The following is a 20,400-nucleotide window of genomic DNA, read 5'->3' as shown; positions in this document are numbered from 1 at the left end:
TGTCCCAAATAGGTTCCTTCAGCATTGCACTGATGAAGTCACTCAATACTGCAAATCACTTGCTCTGAAAATAACACTTATCCTTACTGCAACTTTCTCTTAAAGGTATTTCCACTTAGTAGAGGTTAACAATGAATAATGCTACTTAACATTTTAGCTGGTGCTTCTATGAAGTGAGAAGAATTGAGTCAACAGGTGATAGCTGAAGCTGAGTCATATACAGAGTTTATATAACAGAACAAAATGTGACTATCAGTGCTTAAGTAGTTAGACTATTCCACGTGCCAGTCTAACAGAGTGAGTCCAACAAAATAAATGCAGAAATACGAAGTGAATAAATGTGCACTTGTCTTTAAAGCCAGGTAATGCAATGGCAAACTCCGAATCAGTATTAAACTTGTGTTCTAAGTATTCAGTCACTTAAATATCAAGGGTGAATATCAAATATCAACCAATACTCTGAACAGACAGGTAGAACTTGGATAGTTTCAACTCAGGTGTGAGAAGGAATGGTGGAGGTCATTTGCAGCCTCTGGGATAGTCTGTTAAGGTATAATAAAAAAAACTGCAAAATTTTTCCCTGACATATCCCTGTACCAACTCCCTGGACCATGCGTAACTTCCTTGGACAAGTCACTTATCTCACTAAGCCTCATCCTTCTTCTCTGTAAAATGGGAATAATAATTGTTCTTATCTAATAGAGCTTTTATAACACAAAATTGAGGTTGATTGACAGAATTGCACAGTGCATACTTCCATGCTAAATGCTCAACCAACATTGGCCCTCATTATAATAATTATCGTTGCTTACATGCTATGGGTTACCATGTGTTCCTTAGGGTTCTCTTCATGTGGTTTCTGGCATATGATAATGACTTATGTTCACTCTGCAGCCACATGAGGGAAAACAAAGTTACTGGATTGCATTTTTCTTCATCAGTGAATGTTGCTTGTGCCAAATTTAACCAACTATATTACTACAGTTTGTTGAGTTTCAATGGTGGTTGCTGTGAGAGAGAACAGTGATATTCCTACTACTTCTTCAGGCCACTGCTTTCAAATTGTGCTGCATACAGTTGGGTGTCTTTGGAGTTGCTGATAGGAGTATCTTGGAAGAGTGGGTATGAAAGAAATCTTTAACTCACCACAGCAGCTTTGTTTTGTTTATATATATGTGTGTATATATGTATAACACACATATATATAACTATATATATATAAATATATATAACAACATATATAAAACGTTTTCCACTTGGACAAAGGGATCTTTGGCTAAAAGGATTTGTAGGTCACTTTTTCCAAGCGTGGCACCAGAAATATAATGTTTGGTATAATGTTAATATTTGTAATATGGTGATATCAATAGTTGTTCCTAGCATGGCGTTAGACACTTTCCAATATGAAGGATACAAATATGTATAAGAAATTGTTCTGCCTCTGAGAAATTTGTATTTCTATGAGAAAGACTTGCAAAACAAGAGAAACCAAACCCAAACCAGATAACCAGCATATTTAATGAAGAGCTTTGAAAGGTTGGAGGAAGACTCAAATAATTCTGCTTTGGGAAATGATGGAACTTCCCAACTGAGTGAACATTTGAGCTGTCTCTTAATTTCTTTTCTGTTTAAAAATTTTGTTTTATTCCTGGCTGGTGTGGCTCAGTGGATTCAGTGCTGGCCTGTGAAGCAAACGGTCTCGGGTTCAATTCTCAGTCAGGGCACATGCCTGGGTTGTGGGCCAGGTCCTCAGTAGGGGGTGCGTGAGAGGCAACCACACATTGATGTGGTTCATAAGTTTTATTTATTTACTTTTAGACAGGAGGGAAGGGAAGAAGAAAGAGAGGGAGATAAACATCAATGTACAAAAGAAACATTGATCAATTGCTTTTTGCATGCCCCCAACTAGGTACTAAACCCGTAACCTAGGCATGTACCTTGACTGGGAATTGAACCAGCCACCTTTAGTTTGTAGATGATGCCGAACACACTGAGCCACTGTTTCTTAAATTTGTAAAAATAGAATGTGTCAGGGTTAATGGGAAAGGGAGTCCAGGAAGAGAGAAAAGCATGAGAGAAGGCATGTGAGTGTGCAAGTGCCAGCTGTTTTTGAAAGGTTTTCCAGGAGGAAAATCAACAGGACTTAAATGAATGCAGGTATAGAACTGGAGATGAAATATATGAGGGAGACAAGAGTAACAGTGAGAGTTCTCATTTGTGTGACTGGCGAATGAGAGCTCCCAGGGAGAGCATGTGGAATACAAATGGAAAAGAATTAAAAGTGGAACCAGATAAACAAGGATCTCAACCACTTAAGGGAAAGAAAGACAATGGAAAAGGAGACAATGAAAAAGGAAAAGGAGTGCAATCTTTCATTGTGATTCCAGTCAATGAAAGAGAATAATGAGGAAAGGAAAGAAGAGGAAGAAATGAGAGGAGAGTCCTGGAAATCAAGAGTTTTCAGATACTGGCAGCTGACAGTGATAATGATGCAGAAATATCTGAATGAATGAAGTTGACAATAACCCCCATAACCGTGCCTCAGGAAGTACCTGGTGACTTAGTTAAAACACTTTTAATAGTACTTGCAGGATGGAAATCAGAATGGAAGAAGCTGAGTCGTTAATGGGAGTTGAAGAAGCATGTTAGGATCTGGGTTACGTTTTGAATCAGTTTGGTGTAGATATGAAGGAGGAAGAGAGAATGGAAGTTGACAGAGGAGGTAAGGTCAAAGGTTTAGAGAATGAAAGAGGAAGAGTGACATTGGGTAAGCACTTAGTGTGTGTGAAACTTATGAAATTTTGTTAGGAACTTTCAGATATGTGAACATTGGGCATGTGTATGGGCTAAAAGGAAGGATTAAGACAATGAAATTACAGGAGTTTTTTTTAAAGGGAAGGTAGAGGAGATGATGGGGAGTGAAAACACTGAGAGGGAACAGGCCTTGTTGGAGTGGGTTTAAAGAATGCAATGCTTATATATTTGGTGACAAAGTTTGTGGAATTTTCTCAATTTGGGTATCTGACCTGAATAGAGGGCTTTTATAAAATAGAAATAGACTTGTTAAAAATGACAGCTTGAATTTAATAATAGCTAACATTTATAAAATGCTTTTCTGTGCCAGACATTCTGCTAAGCACTTGATATGCACTGATGTCTTTACACAACACGTCACACATGGAGATATTTTTGCCCCCATTTTATACAGGAAGAAACTGATACACAAAACATGAACTCACATTCCTGAGGTCACAGAGCTAGGAGGGGGTGGAGCTAAGATTTGAACACCGGCAGCCTGTGAGTAAGTTTGTGGTTTTAATCCCTATGTTAAACTGTCTCCAGTAGTGTTTCTGCATGATTACATATCTACCTCTAGTCAATTTGCTCTTATTCTGGCCTAAGAGTCAGGTTCTGGCCCCCTGGTTTTTTGCTGTGCTTAAAGAAAGCTTCGCTGTACTTCAAGAAGCTCATGAATATCAAACCCTTAATCACAGCTCTTCAGATGACGTGAACTCATGCTTTACAAACCAACCAGGGCCCTAGTCATATTAAAATCAAAGTTGCAAAATAAAGATACATTCGGAGAAACCTTGTCTGCTTCATTTAGATAACAGTGGGCAGAATGAATTGAAAGATAAAAATGCTCAGCGTTTACCATTTCCTATTCCCTTTTTAAAAAATACACTTAAGCCCCGTGGTGTTGTGGATGATATCATCAGGCCGCTTGGTTTGACTATGTTCTAGGCTGGACCGTGCAGATTACCCAGCTAATGACATGTACGGTCCTGGCCGTTGTGACACATGGCCCTTCTCACGAGTGGGGATTTCCAGTGGCACATGAAAGCTGTCTGCTATCAATTTTGCAAAACGCACAGCTGCCCGATAGCCTGGATTTAGTTCGGAGGCCGAAATCGATTAATATTCTAATTTGTTCCCTGTCATTAGTGTCACACTGTATTAGGCCAAGTCAAAGCGACAACCTGTATACAACACATGCTCCTCAAGGAATTTGATTGCAGGGATAGAGTTTATTTTTCTTTAGTGTTGTTCCCTCTGTATAAATCTGATTCGAAATTTCAACTACATCACCAGTAAAATTGTAATGGATTGAAATGGAAGTGTGAAGTATGCAGTTACATATTTTTAACAAAACTGCATGACTGTTGATAATACAGGTTTTCTAACATTTATTTACCACACCATGTAAAAATTTTAGGTATATCATTTGCTTTTTCCTGTTAAATCAAGGAGAAGGCTAGCTCCATCAGGCCTCTGTGGGTGTCACCCGGTCCTCCGACAGCCTGTTATTTTAGGCTCTGGTCACAGGCACGTCTCCGGGGAGGGGGAGACTAATTACCTGGTCTGATCTCTGGTGCCCATGAAAGGGCCACAGGAATGGGGCGATGGTTAGGGAAGGAACGAAATGCGGTTAGCTAAGGGAAAGGAAAGAAAGAAGGGGAAGTTTCATAGATAATTATTTTCCAGCTGATTATTTTCCTACTAATGAAAAAGGAGGAAAATATAAGGTAATACTCATCTCAAAGTGGGAAAGGCTAAAAAATGGTTGTCACTATAAAAGTGGAAACAGCTTGCTCTTCAAATGTGAATGACACAGCCAAGCACTGAAATGATATTTTCCTTAGTATTATAAATTAAAAAAATTTAATATGTTTTAGATTTTCAGCATCTTACAGCCTCAAAGTCTAAGAGGGGTATCAGGATATAAGTTAAATTGAAATTCCTTCCTCCCTCCCTCCCTCCCTCTCTTCCTTCCTCCCTTCCCCCCTTCCTTCCTCCCCCCTTCCTTCCTTCCTTCCTTCCTTCCATCCTTTCTTCCTTCCTTCCTTCCACAAATAGATATTGAGTGCCTCTTCTATGGTAGGCACCATTGGGGATATGACTGTACATAGAACAGACCCTCATGGAGCCCTCAAATTTGCCCTCATGGAGCTTACATTATTTTGGAGGGAGCCAAAATAATTTAAAAACAAATAATAAAATATATTGCATTGCAAATGGTGCTAAGTAATATGGGGAGAAATAAAAAAACAAGGGGAAGAACAGGGAATGCTGGAAAAGACAGGGTGGGACAAATGGGTCATAATTTTAACTAATGTGTTGGGGGAAGTTCTAACTAAGAAGATGACGCTTGGGCAAAGGCCTAAAGGAGATGAGAGAATGAGTTTCGTGGATACATGGGAAACATTCATCCCCATAGTTATCAACCTCTTGTACTGTTTACTCTTCCAGAGAAGGAGATGGCATTGAAGTCAAGGCAGAATACATATTTGATTTGGGTATTCATTGCTTTCTCTGCTGCCCTATGACATACTTCTTTCAAAACAAACATTTTGATAAAATATTCAAGGGAGAATCTGTTTCCATGATTTATGTATTTGGCTTCTGCCATGTAGTTATGCGCTCCAAGGTTTACCAAAAGTACCTGGGTCAGCCCATCAGCTCAGCAGCAGAGCAAGGAAGAGAACTGGGAGCCTGCGTTTCCCACTGCAGGCTCTAGCTGTTGGACCCCCTCCATCCCCACTGGGTTATGGGCCTTCTTACCGAGAACAGTAATTACTAACAATTGTGCTAAGAGTGCCTCTCAGATGAACTTGAATTTCTTAAAAGAGGATAGACAGATCAAGTTGTTAATTACTTAAGGGATAAGAAGTTGATTCCTTGTATTTTTTTCATGTAGTTTCTCAATGTCCTTATAGAATAATGCTCTTTGAAATTTTATAAATCTTTTATCTGGTTTATTGCAACAGCCTGCTTTATCTGCTGCCCCTGCCCCTTGAACACACTTTCAACGCAATAATAGCAAGAGTGATTTTGAAGAAAAACCTAAGTCAGATCCCAGGACACCTTTGCTCAAAACCATCCAAAGGCATTTTATTTCACTCGGAGTGAAATTCAATTGTTCCTTAGAACAATTTACCAGGCCCCATATGATACGGCCTCTGCTACAACCCAGCTTCAGCTTCTGCCGCTGTCCACCTTGTGCTGAACGCACGCAGGGCTCCGCGCTGTTCCGGCCGCTTCTTGCCTACAGCCCTCTGTCTGTGTTTCCCGGGGAATTATAACTTTCCCCCCAACTCCTTCAGGTTTCCTTACGAACCATCTCTCATCATCCTAAATAACAACAGCCTTCCTCTCTATTCCCTTTCCTATCCCACTTACTATTCTTTAGTTCACCTTACATTATTTATTACTAAATGATGTATTATATATTTCTTTATGGATTTATTACTTCTTTTCCCCACTAGAATGTAAACTGTGTGAGGGCCAAATCCTCTTTTCCCAGGACCTAGAAAAGCATTTAAATTTTTAACCTGTCATTTAAAATTTAAGTTAAATGCCACTGATTGGACTTAGTGCTTTACTCATACAAATAAATGGGTATAAATTATGTACTTCCTAATAACAACAAAGAAAAATTTAAAAACCTGTATAAAAGATTTTGAAATATTAACAAATGAATAAAGTAAAATAAAACTTGCAATTGGGTAAGTGCATTTTAGCTATTGTTTAGAAATAATCTTTACAATGGAATAATTTCATAAATACAAATCTAAAATATAACAACTCATAAACATTAATATTCTTGAATAAAACAGATATTAAAGAAGATAAAGAAGGAATTCACTTACATTAAGTACAGATACAGATTTTTAAGAATACTCCTGTTCTAATAAGAAATATCAAATGTATGATTATAAAATGTTACAAGGAATTCTGCTTTCTATCCATGAGTAAGGTGATTTTTCAACCATTTGTGTTTACTGAAGTAACAATGTACAATACTCACGTGGAATTTTATGTAACTCATTCATGAACTTCTCCTTCAGCTTAGAAAAGGCATCTTCCTTTCCTTCTCCGGGACTGGCTGGCTCGGTGGCATTATTTGGTGTAACAGTCGCAACAGTGGTGACAGGCGGGGCTGCTGCCAGGGCCTCATGAAGACTCTCGCTCACCATGTTAGGTTCAGGTGTGACTGTGAGGGGAGGGAAGCGGAAAAGAGTAATTCAAAATGGCTTAACTGGCCCCACATCAAAGGTATACCGGCGATGAAAAACATCAGAGGTGCACCTGCTCACTGCGTTAATGGTCTGTCATTAGCATATTACTTTATGTTGGTTCATGAAATATTTATAGAGCCACAGTGGAGATTCTCCCCCAGAAGGTAAGACCAGACATAGTTACTGAAAGCATTCTCTCCCAACAATACTATGTAAACTCTCAATCTATTAGTTATTTATATAGGCAATTGTTTGCTGTGTAGCTTTTAACTTTGTAACCTATCTCTCACTGAAAGGTGTGTGAAACAATTGCTGACAACAAACATGCTCTATGCTCAAAAGACCTTCTGTTTTCTAAAAGGAAAAGAGAGATCAAGTATTTACATTGGAAATGCTGATAAATGATAGCATACATTCAAATTGTTAGTGAATTTTAAAATGGTTATGAAGAACACTCTTGTAACATTGATACTCTAAGATGTCATGAATGGTATACAGAAATTAGGTCTTAAATCTCATTTATTGATGGTGTATTTTCCTCCCAGTCATTTTTTGACATTTACTGTAAACAATGCTCATCAATAATTTACTTGCCTTGCTGGGTGTATATTTGAAGCCACTGTACATGTGTCACAATTGACTGCACATACCAAGACACTGACGGTGAAATGTGACTTGTCTATTTCAGTTTATGTAGTTTGAATGTTACTGAATTATTTTATTATATTAATTCATTTAATTATTTTATATGCTTTTCTCTAAAATCTTAGCTTTGAATATGGAAGGCGTCAGTTCTAGTCCTCCTCACTAGCTAAGTGAATTTTAACAAGGCGTTTGACCACCACCCATCTGCCTTTTGAAATACGAAGTAAAACCTGCCCTGCCTAGATTTTTCTTAGTACACATAATATAAATATACATTTCTATTCTAAATAAGGAGGGTATACTCAAGGGCTGAATTGAAGACATATTCTCCAGTCTAAACATGTTCTGGACTTGAATAATTTTTCTGTGTGACTTAAAATTTCAGGCTGTGCTGGTGAGAGAGTGGACATGACTTTGGGCAGAAATAAACACAAACAGGCCTGGGCTTGAGTGACTTCACAGGCTCGGCAGGACAGTTTGTGGAACCAGAAGGCTCTTTCTTTTGATTTGCATGGAAAGGGAGATGACCAGCAAACAGACAAAGGATGTTTATAGAATTCAAGCTTTTGTGAATTAATTGTGCATACTTATGTATTTGATGGAAGTGCAGTCGAAAGAAGAATTGTCTCAAATGCATGGGGTTATTATTAAAATCTTAAACAAAATCCAGAGATTTTAGATCTCCTGGAAGGACATGATGCCTGAAGCTAACACACATAACATAGATAATCAATTTTTATTTTATAATAGATTAGTTCTCTCTTTTAAGCTTTTAATTTTTCCACTGGTAGCTACTAATATGATCCTTAAGGGTAGAATTAGACAGATACGGGTTCAGATCTTTTCTTCAGTTTCTTCATTTGTAAATGAGAACAATCATACCAAATACATAAGGTTTTAATGAGTATGAAATAAGATAATCTATGCAAATAACTTAGTACAACATCTAGCACGTAAGTCTGTGGTATCTGTTGATCAATCAATCAATCGACTACTCCTTTCCTCCCTCCCTAACAGCACTTCGCAGCCCAGAATTTTCCAGACTGTGGAAAAATTTTATTTTTTCCAGCTCAAGGTCACTTTCCAGAAACTTTTCCTGGTTTTCTGATTCTGTTTAGCTTGAGCTCTTCTCTCCCGGCCCACATGTGGCGTACCGGCTGCACTGCTGGCACGGCTTTCGTGAGACTATTGATACTGATGAGACCTCAAGTGTGTATTTCATGTGAGTCAGCAAGACTAGAACCATACACACTAACCCATACATATGTATGAAATATTAGTGTGTGTGTATTCAAAATGAATTTGTTCCTCTGTCGTAAGAATCACCAGATACGATAGGCATTATTATTTAATTCCACAGGGTAGTTGAGGATATTTGAGGAATTACGGTTTAATGTGGGATTTAAAGGAAATGATGTGTTAGATACAAATAGTTAAATACCACAGTGCCATCATCAAATTAAAGGCATGTCTTCTAACTGTGTTTCAGCTCAATTTTTGTCATGTTCTCGAAGTGGAACATTGTTGCTGGTCATCCAGACTGATGTCCAGTTGCTACCCCTAAGTGACTACACGCTTGCTTATAGATTTTGTGTGTGAAGATGTTTGGGTCCTTTGCCACTTGGGTTGTGAAATATTTTCAGATTACCTCAGCTTGTAATAAAATATAAAACCTTTCTACACATACGTTGAATGTTCTAAAAGACTATAGGAAAAATAAAATTTTGTTAAAGTCAACATTTAGTAAATGCACTTGAAGTTTACTCAAAGGGAGAAAAGAATGTTTCTATAACTTCCCAAAAGAATCCTTTTAGACATAATGTATACTTGGAAGATGTTTCATTGAAAAAGGTAAAAGTTATAAACTCAATTCTTAGTAGCTAATTCTTACTAGATATTATCCCTACCATTTTAATTTTGTTTAATAAAGAGAAAATTGTAAGAAATATAGATAGGTTTCTTTTACTTTATACCACTGTGAAATTTTTTCAAAAGTCTTTTATAAAATACAAAAATATAACGGGCAACTAAGGATCTAATATACTGGTAAAGAAAGACTACTTGATTGCTTACTATTTTATTTTTATTCCTTCATGTTTTGAGAGATAATATTGTTTTTCAATAGCAAAATTATGAATAGTCATGGCTCTTGAAAATTCATACTTGTGGATATAAGATACTTATTAAGATGCATCAATTTATAGATGAAAAAATTTGCTAATTATTCAATCCTGACTAATGTGATGAGTTTGTATTCTCATGTACTTTAGGCATGTGGCATTACTTGCTTATGCAGGAAAAAAATTATATTTTACTCAAGTCTTAGTAAAATAACAGCCAACAGTTACTGAATACCTTCTAAGTGGCTTAGATGTATGAAATCATATTGTTCTCATACTACTCCTATGATACAAGAATAATTATCCATTTTACAGGTGAGGAAACTGAGGCATACAGAGGTTATACAATTGGTTCAAAGACATATTGCAGTAGTTAGTGCAGTTGGGATTTAAATCTAGGTGTCTTAATCACAACAGTGTAAGGGCCTTGCATACTATGTGTTCAGTATCTAATAAAATTGTGGTTTTTAAAGAGTTTTTTATTACAACCCATAGTAAGAAGTATATTTTACATTGTTCTCCAATATACACACTTCCTCTACCTGTGCTATATACTGACTAAAAGTGTCACATAAAAACACTTGCTTTTACAATGCGTGAAATATTCTGATATATTCATTCTGTTCTGTTCTTTTTCACTAAAATTCTAGCTGTACCTGAAAAATTGTGTACATAAATTTCACAACCCACTAATGGCTTCATACCTACAGTTTGGAAAGCCACTATAATAGGAGACATGTTAAGATACAGCAACACTGAATGGAGCTAATAAAACCTAAAGATACTATTTATTAGGAAGCTACTATGCACCAAAATACTATCACTGATATTTAACTATAATATCCTCAGTTCTCATTACAACCCTGAAAAGTAGCCCAGTCTTATTTTATAGAAGAAATTGGGATGTGGAGAGGTTAAGTGATTTGTCCTACACAGAACTAGCTGGTTCTTTCCACTAGTCTACTCTAATAATAACGTATAAGTATTATAAACAATTTAATCAGTTCTGGGAAGGTATTTATGATTCCCTTTAAATTGGTTTACCAGTAAATGAAGAACACAAATCATCTTACTAATAGGAAACAGATTGCTTAATTTTAGAAGTGTAGTCATTTTGTTGGTTGAAGTGGAATTTACCATCCAGGAATATGCCAAGATTATTATTGAAGAGAAAAGTAAATTTCCTTCTAGAAGACAGTTCAGTACAAGGACAAGAAATGCTCAGTGAAAGAAATACAAAAATACAAGTCTCTCCTCACCAAAAAAAAGTGTTTAATTTCACAATTAGTCAAAGATCTCAAAGTTAAAATAACAATGAGATAATATAATATTAATTTGTAAATGTGGCTAAATATAAATATGAAATTGAGGGTACAAAATACTGGGCAATTGGGAAAGATAATAGATTAGAAAAATACTTTATAGAGGCCAAAGTAACAGAACAAATCAAAAGCTATAGAAGTGCCCACTCTTTGTCTAGGAATTCACAATAAAAAGTTAACCCTAGGTATATAAACTATTTAATATAAAGATGTTTGCAGTAACTTACTTATAATATTAGACCAGAAACTACCTAACAGATTTCTTAAATAATGGTAATCCATAAAATAACATTATTAAAATTATATTCAAGGAGAATATTTACAAGCCAGGAAATACAGTGGAGTGTTAGATGAATAACACAAGTTATGAAACATTATATAAAGTATGTCTAAATTGTCTAAATAAAATATTTTGTATGGAAAGGTTGGAAAGATATATTTAAAAATGTTAACTTTGTTGTAGAATATTCACTTTTGCTTCCCATATGTTTACCTTGTCAATATATTCTAAACCTGAATTTTTAAAAATTACACAAAGAAAAAAATGTTAAAACTGTTTTGCTCCTGAGAAAATTAGATCTTATGGAGGAGTTTAATTTCCTAATGCAAGATTAAAAAATACTTTAATAAAAATAAACAAAATAGAAACAGCCTTATAGATACGAGGACAGATTGACAGCTGTCGTAGGGGAGGGGTTTGGAGGGCTGGGTGAAAAAGGTTAGGGATTAAGCAAAGAAAAATAAACTCATAGAAACAGACAACAATATGGTGATAACCAGAGGGAAAGGGAGTTGGGGGAGGTAGAAGAGGGTAAAGGGGGATAAATGCTGATGGAAGGAGACTTGACTTGTGGTGAACACAGAATATACAGATGATGGATTATAGAATTGTACACTTGAAACCTATATAATTAACTGATATCACCCCAGCAGATTCAATAATAATTAAAATATATATAATGTATAAAAAGGTAAAGTACACCATAACATATGCTGCCTACAAGAGACCCACCTCAGAACAAAAGACCTACACAGACTTAAAGTGAAGGGTTGGAAAAAAATATTCCAAGCAAATGGACAGGAAAAAAAAAAGCTGGGGTAGCAATACTTACATCTGACAAAACAGACTTCAAAACACAGACCATAAAAGGAGACACAGAAGGATGCTTCATAATACTTAAGGGAAGAAGCCATTAAGAAGACATAAATATTGTAAACATATAAGCACCCAACACAGGAGCACCCAAATATATAAGGAAATTGTTGGAGAACCTCAAAAAAGATATAGACAGCAACACAATTATAGTAGGGGGTTTTAACACCCCACTGTCAACAATGGATAGATCTTCCAAACAAAATATCAATAAGGATATTGTGGAACTGAATGATGCATTAGATCAAATGGACTTAACTGATATATATAGAACCTTCCATCCCAAAGAAGCAAAACACACATTCTTTTAAAATGCACATGGAACATTTTCAAAGATAGACCACCTACTAAGACACAAAATAAGCCTCAGCAAATTCAAGAAAATTGAGATCATATCAAGCATTTTCTTGGACCACAAGGGACTGAAATGAGAAACCAACCTCAAGGAAAAAATTCAAAAATATTCAAACTTATGGAGATTGAATAGCATGCTATTAAACAACGATTGGGTTAAGAATGAGACCAAGGAAGAAATGAAAAAAGATTCTGGAAACAAATGAAAATAAGCACACAACAGTCCAAAACTTATGGGACACACAGAAGGCAGTCTTGAGAGGGAAGTTCATAGCGATACCCGCTTACCTAAAAAAGATAGAAACATTTCAAATAAACAACCTAACCCTACACCCACAAGAACTGGAGGAACAACAACAAACAAAGCCCAGAGTGAGTAAAAGGAAGGAAATAATCAAGATCAGAGCAGAATTAAACAACATAGAGACTAATAGAACAATTCTAAGGATCAATAAATCCAGGAGCTGGCTCTTTGAAAAGATAAACAAAATCAACAAGTCTGTAACCAGATTCATCAAGAAAAAAAGAGAGAGGACCCAAATAAATAAAATCAGAAATGAAAGAGGAGAAATTACAACTGATAACCATAGAAATACAAAGGATTGTAAGAAATTACTACAAACAACTCTATGCCAATAGATTTGAAAACCTGGGTGAAATGGACAAATTTCTACAAAAATACAATCTTCCAAAACTGAATCAAGAAGAAGCAGAAAGCCTAAATAGACTGTTAACACAACTGGTGAAATTGAAGCATTAATCAAAAAACTCCTGTCACACAAAAGCCCTGGACTGGAAGATTTCACATGAGAATTTCACAGAACATTTAAAGAGCCAACCCCTATTGTTCTTAAACTATTCCAAAAAATTCCAGAAGATGGAAGGCTACCAAACTCTTTTTTGTGAGGCCAGCATTATCCTAATGCTCAAAACCAGACAAAGACACAATAAAGAAAGAAAACTATAGGTCCATATAGCTGATAAACATAGATGCTAAAATCTTCAACAAAATATTGGCAAACCACATCCAGCAATACATGAAAAAGATCATACACCATGATCAAGTGACATTCATCCCATGGATGCAAGGATGGAACAATATTTGCAAATCAATAAATGTAATACATCACATAAACAAAAGCAAAGACAAAAATCACATGATCATAACAATAGATGTGGTAAAAGCATTTGATAAGGTACGGCACCTATTTGTGACAAAAACACTCAGCAAAGTGGGAGTTGAGGGAGCATTCCTCAACATAATAAAGGCCATATATGAAAAACCTACAGCCAACATTATACTCAGTGTGAAAAAAACTAAAAGCTTTCCCACTAAGATCAGGAACAAGACAAGGATGTCTGCTTTCACCACTTCTATTCAACATAGTATTGGAAGTCCTAGCCACAGTGATTAGACAAGAAGAAGAAATAAAAGCCATCTGAATTGGAAAGGGGGAAGTAAAACGGTCATTGTTTTCAGTGACATGATAGTATACAGAGAAAACCCTATTGACTCCACCAAAAACTGCTCAACCTAGTACATGAATTTGGCAAAACAGTGGGATAGAAAGTAATATTCAGAAATTGAAGGCATTTCTGTATACCAACAGTGAAATACCAGAAACAGAAGTCAGGAAAAAAACCAATTTGATATAGCAACAATAAAAATAAGGGAGGTAAAAGACCTGTACTCAGAAAATTACACAACACTGAAGAAAGAAATTAAGGAAGACACAAATAAATGGAAGCATATACCACATTCATGGATTGGAAGACTTAACATCATCAAAATGTCCATACTACCCAAAGCAATTCATAGATTCAACACAATCCCTATAAAAATACCAATGACATATTTCACAGATATAGAACAAATATTTCAAAAATTTATATGGAACCATAAATGACCCTGAATATCTGCAGCAGTTTTGAGAAAGAACAAAATAGGAGGGATCACCATACCTAACATCAAACTGTATTACAAGGCCACCATAATCAAAACAGTCTGGTACTGGCATAAGAACAGACACATAGACCGATAGAACAGAACAGAGAGCCCAGAAATAAACCCAGGTCTGTATGGTCAATTAATATTTGACAAAAGGGGCAGCAGCATAAAATGGACTAAAAATAGCCACTTCAACAAATGGTGTTCGGAGATCTGGACAGCTACATGCAAAAAAATGAAACTCAGCCACCAACTTACACCAAACACAAAAATAAACTCAAGATGGATAAAAGACTTAAATATAAGTCATGATACCATAAAAGTCCTGGAGAAGAACATAGGAAGGAAAATCTCAGATATCCACATAGCAATATTTTCACCAATATGTCCCCTAGAGCAACAGACATAAAGGAAAGAATAAATATATGGGACTTCATAAAAATAAAAAGCTTCTGCACAGCTGAAGAAAACAGAAAAATGAAAAGGGAACCAACTGTATGGGAAAATGTATTTGCAAATGATACCTTGGACAAGGGTTTGATCTCCAAAATATATAAAGAACTCACACAACTCCACTCCAGGAAGATAAACAATCAAATTAAAAAATAGGTAAAGGACCTGAACAGACACTTCTCCAAGGAGGACATACAGAGGGCCCAGAGGCATATGAAAGGAAGAACAGCATCTCTAGCCATCAGAGAGATGCAAATTAAAACCATAGTGAGATACCACCTCACACTGGTCAGAATGGCCATCATAAATAAATCAACAAACAACAAGTGCTAGTGAGGTTGTAGAGAAAAGGGAACCCTAGTACATTTTTGGTGGGAATGCAGACTGGTATGGCCACTGTGGAAAACGGTATGGAATTTTCTCAGAAAACTAAAAATGGAACTGCCTTTTGACCCAGCAATTCCACTGCTGGGATTATACCCTAAGAATCCTGAAACACTCATTCCAAAGAACCCATGCACCCCAATGTTCATGGCAGAGCAATTTACAATAGCCAAGTGCTGGACGCAACCTAGGTGCCCATCAGTAAGCTCGTGGATCATTTACATGATGGAATACTACCCAGCAGAAAGAAAGAAGGAGCTCCTAGCTTTCGTGACAGCATGGATGGAACTGGAGAGCATTATGCTAAGTGAAGTAAGCCAGGTGGTGAAAGGCAAATACCATATGATCTCACCTATATGTGAAAACAAGCAAGCAAAATATAACCATTGAAATTAAGAACTAACTGACAGTAACCAGAGGGGAGGGGAAGGGAGGTATCAGGGAAGAAAGGAAAAGGTCATCAAGGAACACGTATAAAGGACCCATGGACAAAGCCAAATGCTTGTAGGATTGACGGGGGTGGGTGGGATGGGGAAAAGTGGTGGTGGGAAAATGGAGACAGGTGTATTTGAACAATAAAAAATGATAATAAAAAGAAAAATCAGTATTTATGGAAATAAACCATTGATTCAATCCCCAAACAAAATCAAATTTTACATGAACAATTCTGGAAGTCGTTGCCTACATTAAAAAAAAATTAAAAGCTAAAGTGCAAGAGAGAATTATTTGGCTACATAGTTAGTAAACATAAATGCAGAATCACCACTGATTAAAATAAAATATAGAAAAAATATTAAGGCATTTTAAAGGTTAATACTTTTGCGGTATAAAATGAAGACCATCAGGATTTTTGGTTGCCATGACACTTCCCTCTGCTCCTGATATTTATTCTACTTAGTAGGACTTTAATTATGTCTATCTGGAGGTCTAGAAATTGATAAAGATTTTCCAGATTCTATAGTGAGATAGCCTACCACACTGCATAAACATAATGATTTCTGGAGAAAGCACTATTTCTATCTGTATTTAAGTATTGTATTTTGTAGTAATAACATGCGAAAATACAGAGCAAACAGGAGAAGAAGGTCAAAAATATTGGAAATATTGCTACTAAAATAAAATACTCTAATGCAGAAATGCCCCAAACTATAAGTAACTCTTGGAGTAATTACTATAGAGCCTGGGATGTATCACAGATTGTGTTACAATGCATTTTTTATCTTTTTGAGAGAGCGAGGGGAAGAGAGGAAGAAAGGGAGAGAAACATCAATGTGAGAGATAAATCTTGATTGTGTGCCTTTTGCACATGCCCGACCTGGGACAGAACATGCAACCTAGGCATGTGCCCTGACCAGGAATCGAACTGGTGACATTTCAGTTTGTGGGACATGTCCAACCAACTGAGCCACTCTGGCCAGGGGCTAGAAAGCATTTTTGAGGTGGAAGGCAGAATGTAATGATTTTATTCCATCAGAATTTCCCTTGATCTTCTGTACGTATAGGTGAAAACCATAAGATCCCATGTGCATCCCTCCCTTTCCGGAATGAGGCCCTTAGTTTTACCGAGTGCTGGCATTTCATAGCTGAGGAGTCTCTCCTAGAGAATCATCCTTGGCTAAAGGGAGCTGCCATGCTCGAGGGTAAAGCCTTGTCTCCAAGGTAGGCCACATCCAATGAATAGGAGATGCTGGTATAAAGTCCGGGCCCCCTCCCTCAATTTTGTTCATTTCCGAAGGTCCTTGTTGAATCTGCTGCACCTCAGTTGAGCAACTCCCTTTGCCAGACCTGCTCCCTCCGCCCTCCACTCACTTACATGGAAAGCACTCCCCAGTAAGCTACCTGTCACTCTGAGCAGCTTCCCAGGGAATCCGATGTATGACACCCACCCTGACAGACTTTTGAGAAAAAATGAGCCACCGTCAGGAGCTTCATTCAAATTCTTCCCAAACCAAAGGCTGCTTATGCAATAAGTAAGGTGTAGCAGCATTATCAAAATCTTCCACAAGTTGGCACATGTTTGAATGTCAGGCTTGAGGTTTATCTTCTCCTCAGTTTAGATTCTTTTTTCTTGAAATCAGTAAGAGGAAAGCCAGAGATGATATGGTAATGGTGGAAAAGAGCTGACTTTTGAGGGATGGAGCCAATAAAATGGCAAGAGATGAAATGTGCTTTTTCAGACCTTGAAGCAACTGGAAGCAAAGCATGCACCCTAAGTCCATAAAACGTCACAATGCACAGCCTCCTGGCTTCCTTCTTTTATAAATGGACCCAGGTACCTCTAGATTTTACCCATTTATCTAGTCACAAAAGTCTCCTAAGAGGTACAGGGAGAACGTCACTTAGGAGGATGTTCTCACTCAGTATCTCGCATTAATGCCTGTGCAAATTGAATACAGAAGAGCCTGCTTAACTTTACTTTGAGTAAAGAATCAACATTCCTCCCAATCCTATAAATACCTCACTATAAATATTGCAGAGATGGATAGATTATTATGCTGATGTGTCTTTGGAAGAATGTGTTGAGGGAGGAAACATTGGACACTCCCCCGCGGTATCCAATATTTCTAAGAATCCCTTATTTATTATGTGTGTAGGTGTGATTGACATACCAAAGCCATATGTATTTCATGTACACAACTTGATGAATTTAGAAATGAGTGTTCACTCCTGAAACCATCACTACAATCTCCAGCTCCTGACCCTTCAGAAGGTGCTATCTGCCTTTTCTCCTCCATTTAATCCTGTCCTCAGCAAGCCTCCTATAGCCTTCTTCTATCTCTTCCTCTCTTTGTCTTTCTCTCTGATCAAAATCCTCCTGTTTTCCTTATCTCTATCTTTTCTTTCTTCATAGGTTTTTAAAAAATTTAGATTTCCTCCAAAGGAGTAGATGATACTCATTTATTGTGAGCTCTCATTTACGGTGTGCCAGGAACGTGATGCATGTCACGTGCGTTTGCTGAGCCCTGTGCTTTGTGTGGGGTCAGAGTCACATCGTCAAGGCTTCCCGGGAGTTTCTCCTGGCTGCCTCTTCCTGCCAGTATGGAGACCCAACTATGCCCCAGGATGGCATCTGTTGACATGAATGGTGGTAAATAACAATTCACGGGTATCTTCTTGACATGGCTAGACAACTGGGAACACAACTCTGATCACCAGGAAGCAGATGGGAAAGCGTGAATAAGAAGTAACAGACAGGACCAGGATGTAGGAAATTTGAGTCCAAAGGGAATCAGCAGAGCGAGGTATAGATGTGAGGTGTTTAAAACAGCAGAATAGCTTAAAAGGCAAATAGTTGTGTCAAAAACCAGAGATCTAACTTTTAAATTGGCAAGCTACTCCTACTAGAGGTAGGAAAACTTTGGGTTGCTAACTTTCAGTTTTCATATTTTTAATGTGAATTACTTGTCGTCTCTTTCTGATTCTCCAGTATTCATCCCCGTCCACCCATCTCCCCAAGACAAGCCAAAACAGTTTCTCAAGATTTGTCTCCTTAAAGGTAGAAGGACACTGCTTCTCGTAAGAGTTTATTTTCCCATCTCGTGCAAACTTTCATTGTTTTTGTTTTTTCTTTAAAGAATAATGTCCTGTGTCAAAAAGTATCATTATCACCAAGATTTATTTCCAAGGTGGCTCAGCTTGTGCAAAATCTTTGTATCTTTTTTTTAACCTTTTTTTTTTTTTTCCTGAGGAGAGATGGATTTGACTTTGGATCCTACAGCTGGTGGGTGGGAGATATACTTGAGATGTGAATCCCAGTGCTTACCCAGCCACAGCTCCTTTTCAACGACGCTGTCCTGCTTACAGGCTCTAGTGATGAGAAAGTCTGCATGGATTGCACGGCCACCTCCTGTAGCCATAGTCACAGTGCATGTAAAAAGGGATGAATACCTGATTCAGGGACAGCTCACTTAGATGCTGGCCCAAGACCGGTGACGCTTCAGGGCATGAAAAGGGGAGTGAGGCTAGTAAGATTCTCTCCTTCGGGAATTTAAGCTGTGGCGTACTCTGAAGAACCTGAGGCACAGAGAGGAAGCACGCTCATGTCACAGAGCTGAGGGTGGGGCTGGCAGGGCTCCCAGCCCCGCTGGTCTCAGGGCTCACATCTGTGACCACTGGACAATGCCAGTCCTCTGATTGCCATGTTGTCTTCCGCCTGGTTCCAGCTCTGAGTTGCAGTATTCCGAAAGTGCTACATTGATACTAATCTGAGTCTCTGTACCTTATAATTAAGAAAGCATAATGAGAAGTTAAACCTGTGTAGGTTCCCTAGGCTATGTAGTTTATGGAATATTTGAATTTATAGCCAGTGGTAGTGGATTCTGTTACTAAGTCTGCTCTGCATTCACATCTGCATGTACAGAGAAGGGTGACAGAACCAATGTTACAGAGCGATGTGGGGGGGCCTACTGGGTGGGCTTAGAAAAATATCACGGAGACTAGTTGATAGTTGAGTGATCAAAACATTCAACTGGATAAATTTTTTTCAAATGTGTTACTTTCCCATATTTTTACATCTCTGAAATGGGGATTTTCCACATAATCTATGACATTTTACTATCACTTCTGTCAGCCCTGTGCATGCCCAACTGGCTCGTTATTCCCATTGATGTTCCTGTCAGCAAATCCCTTAAGGACCATTTGAGGAGGGGTCTAAACCCTGGTTGCTGTCTGAAGCTTTCTATTGTAAGCTTATACAATCAAAACTAGCAGAACGAGAGTCAAGTAGTTTGAAAGATTTTGGAGGCAATAGTGGAGCAATATTTAAAGAAATGCTTTATCCAACAATCTGGATGGCACGCAGGAAAATAATTGGTGTTTGTAAGAAAGATAGGCATCATCAACGCTGAGCTGAGAACAGATTTAGAAATCCTAGTAATTAATTAACCAATCTACTTTGCTTTTATTTTCCTCTTAATGTACAGGAGTGATACAGATGAAATCTGTTTAAATAACTTTAAATGATCTTTCAATAAATACAAAATAAAAACTCAAGCGCTACTAA

General features: G+C 37.4%; 1 protein-coding gene across 5 annotated transcripts in view; it reads right to left on the bottom strand.

Moving 5' to 3' along the window:
- The window catches only part of SYT1 (synaptotagmin 1), a 515,905-nt gene that overhangs the window by 183,753 nt on the left and 311,752 nt on the right, over nucleotides 1-20,400 (bottom strand). For all 5 annotated transcript variants that reach the window (XM_045187319.3, XM_045187317.2, XM_024579712.3 and 2 more), the window contains one exon: nucleotides 6,809-6,994. In XM_045187319.3, coding sequence (XP_045043254.1) covers nucleotides 6,809-6,977 — 169 coding nt within the window. In that variant the 5' untranslated portion in view covers nucleotides 6,978-6,994. The remainder of the gene's footprint in view (nucleotides 1-6,808; nucleotides 6,995-20,400) is intronic.

This window comes from Desmodus rotundus, chromosome 3 (assembly GCF_022682495.2).
Source record: "Desmodus rotundus isolate HL8 chromosome 3, HLdesRot8A.1, whole genome shotgun sequence".
NCBI classification, from domain to species: Eukaryota; Metazoa; Chordata; class Mammalia; order Chiroptera; family Phyllostomidae; genus Desmodus; species Desmodus rotundus.
The sequence above is the reverse complement of the archived record's forward strand: the minus strand, read 5'-3'. Positions and strand labels throughout refer to the sequence as shown.